General features: G+C 42.8%; 1 protein-coding gene across 1 annotated transcript in view; it reads left to right on the top strand.

Moving 5' to 3' along the window:
• The first annotated feature begins 1,751 nt into the window (after positions 1–1,751).
• LOC142465878 (solute carrier organic anion transporter family member 2A1-like) overlaps positions 1,752–10,137 on the top strand; it is a 29,939-nt gene continuing 21,553 nt past the window's right edge. Inside the window, exon 1 of the mRNA XM_075570270.1 lies at positions 1,752–2,080. Within this exon, the coding sequence (XP_075426385.1) occupies positions 2,000–2,080 (81 nt within the window). The 5' untranslated portion in view covers positions 1,752–1,999. The remainder of the gene's footprint in view (positions 2,081–10,137) is intronic.

Here is a 10,137-nt window from a genome sequence, read left to right as displayed (position 1 = left end):
TGTTGGGGCCTGACGAGACAACCCAGTTTCTGGGAATTGCAGGGACAGACCACATCTTAGGGCCTACTGGCAAACCTTGTCTCCTCAGGACCACCCAGGCCCCGCTGCCTCTATCTGGCTTCACCTCCTCACACCTGACTGGCTACCTCCACGTGGGTTGCTGGTGCCTTGTTCTGTCTCCCCTCCCAAGCTGGGCCACAATGTCTTCCGGCCACTCACACTATCTTTGGGGCTGGGTCCAGAGGTCGGTACCTCCGACCATCCTGATGCTCAACTTGAGGGGCTCAGCTTCCTGCAACATCTACAGGGTGCAGTGGTTGCTAGAGATCCCATCAGCTCCTGGAGCCAGCCTCCTCCTCAACGCATCACTCCGTGGTACCTCGGCAAAGGATCATACTTCCCTTCCCCTATTACAGTAGGTCAGGGTTTTCTATACAAACAATCTGGCCAAATCTACTAGTCGTAGTAAAAAAAATCTTTCCTACCCAGCAAATGAGAGAAAAGAATACCGCACACTGGTAAATGCAAAATATAACTATTGAATCAAATCAGAAAACATGAGGAAAACAAAGATTTTGGTATCCATCCCTGATGAAGATTCCTTCGAGAACCGCACCATCAATTTTCCTCATTTTTTTTCCCTCAAATGTTTTGACACAAAACGGTTATAATTTTGCATTAACTATGTATGTGCTGTGCTTTTGTTTGGGTAAGATGATTTTAGGCTAATTTTTTTCCAGTTAAAACCTTTCACAGTGGGATCTTAAGGACCCAGATAAATGATACAATGGCATTCTTCTCATTTATGTATAGTCAAATCAGAGAACAAATATGCCACGTGCATTTGTGCATGTTTAAGCGTTTTTTTCCATCAAAAAATCACTTGTCTCAAAGGGCTAATAATGTTGCAGCGTTTTTCACGACTAGAAAAGGGCACATTTTGCATGGTTTTCGACGTCGTGCAAAGGTTTTGAGTGCTAGAGAGAGCCTCGTGTTGCCAGGGATGGCTCTAGACTCCTCCAACTCCCTTGCTGCTGGGAAGCCTTGTGATACTCTTAATCATTGTACATTGTGCAGCACATTTGTGCAGCGTTTAAAATTCCTTTCCAAAACAGTCAAAGACCTTTAACCAATTTGGTGCCGGAAGGGGTTAAAACTGTGCGATTGCCCAAACCGTTCACGTGAATCTCTAAAAAGCACAGCGGAAAAATTCTACATACATATGCCGCAAGACGTACTGTCCCCAACACCGCGGCCCGAACAGCAAGCGGCTGTGGCGCTGGGGTCCATGTCTGCTGCAATCGCCCTGAGGGGGATCTAGGCTTCCGGATCGGACCCCAAGCAGCATTAATCCATCCAGGCCACGATTGTTGCGGGGGCACAAGCTTCCGCAGCAAGACTGTTAAATACAACATAAGTTGCTCTCATATGGGGCCAGGTAAGGATATAACTAAGGTAAACATACTATAGTGGTTCGAACGTGATTTGAGTTGAGTTATAAGGACTTTTCTCTTCCAGTTTTCCCCCCTCTTTACAAATCCCACTTTTTCCTCTATTTCCCTCAGCCTACTGCACCTCTCCCTCATCTTCTCAATTTCACTCTCTCTCTCTCTCTCTCTCTCTCTGCCTCTTGCATTTCTCTCTTCTCTCAATTGTTTGAAAAGGGGGAGGAGGCAGAGGGAAAAAAAGAAGTCTGTCATTGCGGAAAAGTTTGAAATCCTTCCCCCCCCCCTACCCCCCTTTTGACTTAAATTCTCTGCAGACACCTGAGCTGAGAGACAGAGGAGCTGAGATATAGACACACGCAGACGCTGCAGAGAATGCGAAAGATAGAAACACACAGATTGCCTAGATATATTCAGCCAGAGCCACGGGGTGAGAGGTAGAAAATTTCATAACCAAAGGGTTTTCTGCTTTGCGATCTCTGTAGACCTTTAGACTGTCTAACGTTGGAATAAAATACAACTCCCGGAGAAGAATCCCTGCCATTTTCTGTAAGATGGGAGTTAAACTTGCGGAAAGCAAGGCGGAGAGGCAATTCGTGCCTGGCTGTCGGAGGGGCTTTTTTAACAACATTAAGGTAAGAGATGATTTTTTTAATTTTTTAAATGGCAAAAAAAAAAAAAAGCAATGCTAACCCGCTAGGTACTGCTGCCCCTCTAACCACCAACTGCTTCGGTTCAGACTATGGATCAAGAGTATGGTCACAATTCCGTTACACGAATCAGCATTCCGATCCACTTTGACATCCGTGTTCATATGGGGTCCTCAGACTTTACAAGTTGCCAATGTGGACTCAAGTGATACCCCTTAAATCATCAATGTGTCTGTGAGGCTGTGTATAGAAATGTGTGTGATGGTTTGGCTTGTATCTTGGGGGAGATAAAGAGGTGACAGGGACCCCCAAAAATACCCCTGCAAAAGGCTAGGACAATGACGGTTTTGACTGCTTTAACTCTTTAGCTGCCGTAGCAGCCTGTAATATATTCCTTCTCATCGGTTTAATTCTATGTATGAAGTTAGAAACGGGGGAGTAATACTGGGTATCATTATCCAATATAGCATATTTCACTACAGAGTATATTTTGTCTCTGTACAAACCAGACACTTGTAGCCGGGCAAAAGCAGTGATAACATTTTCATTTACTGGTGACAGTTACTAGCTCTGTCTTAATCACACAATGTGACAGGTTTTGGCGTTACTCGAGGTTACAGTCACTTTCTTACTGTGCTGTACTTCTGTGCTGTTTCCTTTCACTTGATAATACAGTGACGGTTACAGTGAGACATGTCCGGGTATATTGAGTTCAATGTTTAGCTTTTCGTCCCTTACCTAGTTAGTACATAATACAGTAGAAGAGAAAATAAACGACATTGATATAACTAGTTGAATGCTAGTTAAATGTACTATTTGTGTATATCTAACAATTTACAGATATGAGCTCCAACAAACTTTACTCAACTAGTTATACGTATATCATCTGAATGTAATCCAACTAGTTATACGTATGACATCTGAATGTAATCCAACTAGTTAAAGATACTAGTTATTCAGCTGCATAACTAGTTATACATACTGGGTCATATTTACTAATCTGTGCTATTCCACAAAACACCTTCAGGCGCCAGAAGATAATTTACACCCCATTCACTTGAATGGGCTGTACGTTGGTTGAAAAGTGTAGCACTGCTTAGTCAATATGGGCCATTGTGTATTGTCAAGTGGTGGTAACTGCCATTGACTTGAATGGATCCTTAATCCGGGGGTTCTGTTGGATCACAGTTTGATGAATCTCCGCACTAATCTTTCCTGGTTTCCCCCTAAACCTTCCCCTAGAGATGTGCGAATGTCTTCAGAATCACTTTGTACAATTTTGTTTGTGTATTTTCCATACATTTTTAGATTTTCGCTAGAAATTCACTAATTGCACTTACATTTCTCCAGTATTTTGTTCAAATTCACAACAATGAAAGCATGTAAAGGGCCAGGTGACTTTGGATATTGACTTTAATGCTTGTCAAATTTTTGTAGGCGAAGTCTGACAATTTCTGCAAACCTTTTTGTGGGGGAAAGAAGGGCAAAAGTCACAACTTTGACGGAAACGTCTAACCTGTTTAGTTTTAACCTGTTCCTTTCTCATACCTTTTATTGCATGTGGAAGGTTCTGTCTTATCATGTTCATTTTTTAGGGGCTTTAAAATTGTTCAAAGACCCAACACAACTTGGCTATATTGTAGCTACAGTAATTTATCCACATTTCTAACTGCTTCCTAACTCGTTCTCTGAAGCTGCAGCAGAGGTTCAACATCTATTTATAGGTTGTTTATCACTCCTGATTCAGGTCACAGTCGTATTTGCAATATCCAATATCATTCTTTTTCCTAATGTCTATTTTCTTAGTGCTGGCTTTATCTGGTGTGTTCTTTAACCTACGCGCTATCAACTCTTTCGTTGCCAGGACTTCTCTGTGTGTATCTTCAAAGTCTCATATACAGTACACTACTTGTTTGGCGCATCATATGAACCCCTTCACTGCCAGCAGGGACTTTCATGAAGAGGAAACTGCAGTATAAAGGGAACTAATTTAAGAGGTCTATCCAACGCTTAAATTAGTTAAGAGTTGGATAGCAAATAAAAATAGGAAAAAAAAAAACACTAGTGAACACATTTACATGTTTCAGACAGGTCCACAAACCTGCATTTGCCCACTCAGCATACAATGGGTCCACTGCAGCCAGGGATTCTGGGTAATTACATGCAAATGAGCACTCCCAGTGTCACTTTTTGTTCCCTATCCATTTGAGCATAGATCCCTATAAGCTTATGCCTGCCGTTTTACACAGTGCTTAGAGCAATGCCTGGGTTAAAGAAATGTATGGCCAGTTACGGGTTGGATGGAACTCTTTAGAAATTCAAGAATAGTTTAGTCTCTGAGAGTTAGCAGATTGTATTGAATTTTTTCCCCTGTAAATTCATTTTTCTTGCGCAATAAAATAAAGCCATGTACACAGCAGAATTCTCATGGAGGAAATAGCCGTTCTGGCATAGCGGCGGTGATCAAAATGGGATGTGTAAGGGGGGTGGGAACTACTACTACTTTATTTTATATACAAACTAGGAGTACCAATAATTGTCTATTTACAAACATATAGTCCCTTCATTAACAGTAGCCATATGTTAAAGCAAACTTTTCTTCTCGTTAATAAATCTTCTCCATGATTGTGGAAAAGACGTCGATCCTGGTTCAAACAAACATCAGTTGAATTTTTTTTTTTTTTTACCTTGATCGGACTGCTTTGTTTCCTTAGGTGAAACAATATATTCTCCTTGCTGGGTTATACAATGTTCATTGTTTTCTCAAATCTCTCTGAATGCACATCAAAGGACCAAGAATAGAATCATTTCCAACGATTCATAAAAGTTGTATGATTTTCTTAGGCCGAGTCCCCGCTGGCGCTGAGCTATATATATGCAAGTCCCTGCTCACGCGATGCGCCCGCGGGTTTGCGCTTGCACACGCGCTCACCGGCGCTCAGCGCTTAGGTAAATACATTTTTTTAACTTTCCCGGTCGCTCAACTCTTATGCAATGCCGCTCTCCCCCCCCCCCCCCCCGCGCGGGTGCGCGAGCAGACGCAGGATACCCGGCTCGCATGCTTTGAGCGCCAGCGGGGACTCAGCCTTACACACCAACATTAACACAAATAAAAATAAAATAGCACAGAAAATAACCCATTCTCTTTCAAAGGAGCCAAAAAATAATTTGCCTCTGGAAAATATAAAATTGGATACCTCACAGCATCACTGTTTCCTTTGGTTAGAGTTTGAGTAAACTTGGCCTTGGTTGATTGTGATATTTGCAGTTTTTATAGGTTCAACGACGTGTTGCTGAGTTCTAACTTCCAATTAAACAATTTTGACTTCAAAGAGCACTAATGGTATGGCTGTGCGAGGTTGCCTTCCAGTGAATGAGACTAACTCAAATTGACTGAAGTTATTGATTGACCGTATTTTGGAGAACTGTAGACATTTGGAAAGTTGATCATGTAGTTTATTAAACCATCCTGCAAGCTCTTCACACAGATGTTTTCGTATAGCTGTCTTCTGGACTTCACAAGTAGAGATGGGCGAATGGGTCAAAATCCAATCCTCACACGGAAATCTGAAAGCGGATTAGGCACTAAAAAATGTGGACGAATAAATCCGAATCCGCTATAGGATTCCTTATGCACAGAGTTTGTGAAATCCGCCATCGAAGCTCAAGAGTATGCTGCGACTGTGGAGCTATCCAGTAGCTGGTTTAGCTCACTTCTAAAACTACTGCCCTGAGTAGCAGAGGTTGTGGGTTTTGATCTTGTTGGACCTGACAGTATAACCTTCCTCACAAGGTGTCTTAAGACCTAGCTTGTCAGGATAGATCTTGTGGAAATAGTTTAGGAGGTGTGAGTCATTTAAATACACTTTACATATCTCATTAGCATATCTCACAAGTGTCTCTCCAGATGTGGTTTGGGGGGACTTTTGAGGAGATATATATAGTACTTGGGCTGCATTAATATAGGTTTCTCCCTTCTCTCTCTGCCTTCCCTCCCTCTCTCCATCTCTCCCGTCCCTCTCTCTCTCCCCCTTTTCTCGCTCTCCCTATCCATCCCTATTTCCCCCTCTCTCTCTCCCCCCTTTCTCGTTCTCGCTCCCCTTATCCCACCTCTCTACACATCCTCTTTCTTGCCCTCACTCCCCTATCCCCCCTCTCTCTTCCCCTCCTCTCCCTCACCACAAAATGTCACCCATCTCTATTCCCAAGTATATGAAGAGTTTTGAAAGGTCTTGCTATGAAAGCAAGAAAGTCAACTCCATAATCAAGATCTGAACCAGAGCCAAACTTCTTTGTACGTCTGGACCTTTCTGTGAATTAGAAATGTTGAAATCAGTGTAGTTGCTAATCCTCTGTGCTTGAGTTATGTTCTCCGCCTCTCTCTCTCTCTCTTCCCCCTCTCTCTCCCATCTCTCCTCTCTCTCACCCACCCTCCTCTCTCCCTCCCAACTCCCTCTCTCCAACCCCCCACTCTCTCCCACCTCCAATCTCTCCCACACCCCTTCACTCTTCCACCCCCCACTCTTTCCCACCCCCACGCTCTTTCCCATCCCTTCACTCTCTCCCATCCCTTCTCTCTCTCCCACCCCCTTTCTCGCTCCCCCTCTCCCCCCTCTATCTCCAATACCTCAAAATGTCACCCATCTCTATTCCCAAGTATACGGTGAAGAGTTTTGAAAGGTCTTGCTATTATGAAAGCCAGAAAGTCAACTCCATAATAAAGATCTGAATCGGAGCCAAACTTCTTCGTACGCCAGGACCCTACTTTCTGTGAATTAGAACTGCTGAAATCAGTGTTGTTAATCCTCTGTGCTTGAGTTATATTCTCCCCTTCTCTCTTCCCCCCTCTCCTCCTCCTCCCCCTCTCCCCCCCTCCCCTCTCTCTCCTATCTCTCCCCCTCCCCTCTCTCTCTCCTCTCTTCCCCTCCTCCCCCCCCCATCTCTTTTCTCAAGTATACGGTGAAGAGTTTTGAAAGATCTTGCTAACTATCAAAGCCAGAAAGTGAATCGACAATGTACGCCCGGACCCTGCTTTCTGTGAATTAGAACTGCTGAAATCAGTGTAGTTGTTAATCTTCTGTGCTTGAATAATTTTTGTCTGCAGCAAAGTTATTCTAAAGAGCATCCAAAGTTATTATTACACACAACCATTATTCAACATTGTCTCTGGAAAATACAAAATTGGATACCTCACCTCACAGCATCACTGTTTCCTTTGGTTAGTTAGAGTTTGAGTAAACTTGGCTTTAGTTGATTGTGAAATTTGCAGTTTTTATAGGTTCAACTACGTGTTGCTGAGTTCTAACATCCACGTTGTTTTGCGGTCATCTAATTGGGGGTTTGGGACGCTGGACCTAAATGTCATTTTAATGAAATCATTTTGACTTCAAAGGCCACTAATGGTATTGCTGTGCGAGGTTGCCTTCCAGTGACTAAGACTAACTCAAATTCACTGAAGTTATTGATTGACCGTATTTTGGAGACCTGTAGACATTTGGAAAGTTGATAATGTAGTTTATTAAACCATCCTGAAAGCTCTTCACACAGATGTTTTCATGTAGCTGTCTTCTGGACTTCACAAGTAGAGATGGGCAAATTAGTCAAAATCTGATCCCCACACGGAAATCTGAAGGCAGATTGGACTGCGAGCTGGAATAAAGAAGCCTCAGTCATAACTTGTAGAAATTGCCTTTACTCTGTCTTTTGCAATCAAGAGATGTCACATGGCAGAGTGCTTTTACTTTAGTGCTGCTCCAATATGTGATGCAAAGAGGGATGGGAGTTTTCAAAGGTGCAATCTGTGTTGGTTTAAAAAAAAAAAAAAAACAATAAATGAAGAAGAAATAAAAACTTTGGTACCGACTGAACAGTGTCACTATTTTGCTCATACAAATGTTATCAGACTTACAGCAAACATCTTTGGGTGTTTCTTTGGAAAACAAGAATAATTGTCTTTTCACCAGGGGGCCTCTGATTGGGGATGGGGGGGGGGAGGGTTGTCAATCAAGTATTTACTCAACCTCTAGCCTACCCTGTCCCGGTTAGAGACAATAAACATAAGGAAGGAGGATAGAGGGGGCCTTGCCCGTGCAAACTCATCACATGAGTAAAGATGTACGTATGTCTTCAAATGTGCTTTTATGCGTCTCTCTGAATTCTGTGTTTTTACTACATTTTTGTTTTCACATTGTATTGTATGTCTTTATTTATATAGCGCCATTAATGTACATAGGGCTTCACAGTAGTAATACATGTGGTAATCAAATAAATAACAGATAATATAAATAAGAGATCATGGGAATAAGCGCTTTAGGCATAAAAATAGCATTAAGGAAGAGGAGTCCCTGCCCTGAGGAGCTAACAGTCTAATTGGTAGGTAGGGAGAACGTAGGAGGGAGTTCTGGTAAGTGCGTCTGCAGGGGGCCAAGCTTTATGTATCATGTGTTCAGAATATCCACAGTGCTATTCATATGCTTCTTTAAGCAAGTGTGTCTTAAGTTGGGTCTTAAAGGTGGATAGAGAGTGTGCTAGTCGGGTACTGAAGGGAAGGGCATTCCAGAGGTGTGGGGCAGTCAGTGAAAAAGGTTTAAGGCGGGAGAGAGCTTTAGATACAAAGGGGGTAGAAAGAAGACATCCTTGAGAAGAACGCAAGAGTCTGGATGGTGCATAGTGAGAAATTAGGGCTGAGATGTAAGGAGGGGCAGAAGAGTGTAAAGCTTTAAAAGTGAGGAGAAGAATGGAGTGTGAGATGCGGGATTTGATCAGAAGCCAGGAGAGGGATTTCATGAGGGGAGATGCTGAGACAGATCTAGGAAAGAGTAGCGTGATTCTGGCAGCAGCGTTTAGGATAGATTGTAGAGGAGACAGGTGAGAGGCAGGAAGGTCGGACAGCAGGAGGTTCCATTGCTCAGCATTTTACCAGAATTGAATATAAATCACAGTGTATAAAGAGCCACATAACCATGTGAAGTTGGAGGGTTTTTGACACATTTCCCAACAACAAAAAAATGGCAAGCTTTGGCCCGGTTTGCAAACCTCAGCTAAAGCTGAAGTATCAAGACAAGCGGTTCAATTGTAGAGCAAACACACTGTTCCAGGTGTTTCAAACAATAAATCATATGACTACATATGGTAACAGTCCAGACAAGGTGCAGTTTTTATTTCACACCATAATTGGACCAGTCGTACCTTAAATGCAGATGGAACATCGTGATATCACACAAAAGGGTGCGGCCAGAGGAAATCAAACAGCTGCCATGTCTCCACTTCCCATCACAAACTAACCAAAAATACAATAACAAATGACTACTTAAAAAAAAAAAAGTGTCAATCATCTAGATTTAACCCCTTACACATCACTGGTTCTTTTTGGTTTTAGGTGAGACTGACTCTTAATCTGGATCCTTTTACAAGTGGACAGAATGCAACTGCAATATGCACACGACCCGCCCGGAATGAGTTAAACAAAAGCTGTCGTGTTCAGTGTGGAAACGCAGAACAAATAAGTGAGGGACATTGGAAATCTCAGAGGCCAAACTGAACATTGTGTTCATGCAAAGTTATTTTCCCTTCTCTACTGATTGTGGGCCTCGGCGGGGCTGTAAATCACGGAGCTTTCTCCCCAGTGTGGTGGAAGGAATCTGCTGCCAACTCTGGCATGAGAGCTTTGGCCAAGCGTTATTGGGTGCTGAGGGAATTGAGGGAAGTGTGCCGTAAGCCACACATGACCTAACCATTACACTGCCAAAGGGGCCCTCTATTGGGTTGTGTAGATATTTATGCTGTGAGGCAGTCTTACACACTGTGCTAGTGCTATGAAACCATTCCAGTATTTCTGTGATACTATGTTGGATGTCACACACTATGCTCCGTTATTGCCATGGCAATACTCTAGCTGGGGCACAATAATACTCTAGTATTTCTGTGGAATTGTATTCCCACTGTAATATATGATATACTAAACTGTACTATTCCTGTGCCAATAGTCTGTCCTGGGTATTGCTCTAAAATTCCTTTACAATGAACTATGTTGTGTTATTTCT

This window comes from Ascaphus truei, chromosome 14 (assembly GCF_040206685.1).
Source record: "Ascaphus truei isolate aAscTru1 chromosome 14, aAscTru1.hap1, whole genome shotgun sequence".
NCBI lineage: Eukaryota > Metazoa > Chordata > Amphibia > Anura > Ascaphidae > Ascaphus > Ascaphus truei.
This window is presented reverse-complemented; position numbering and strand designations above follow the sequence as displayed.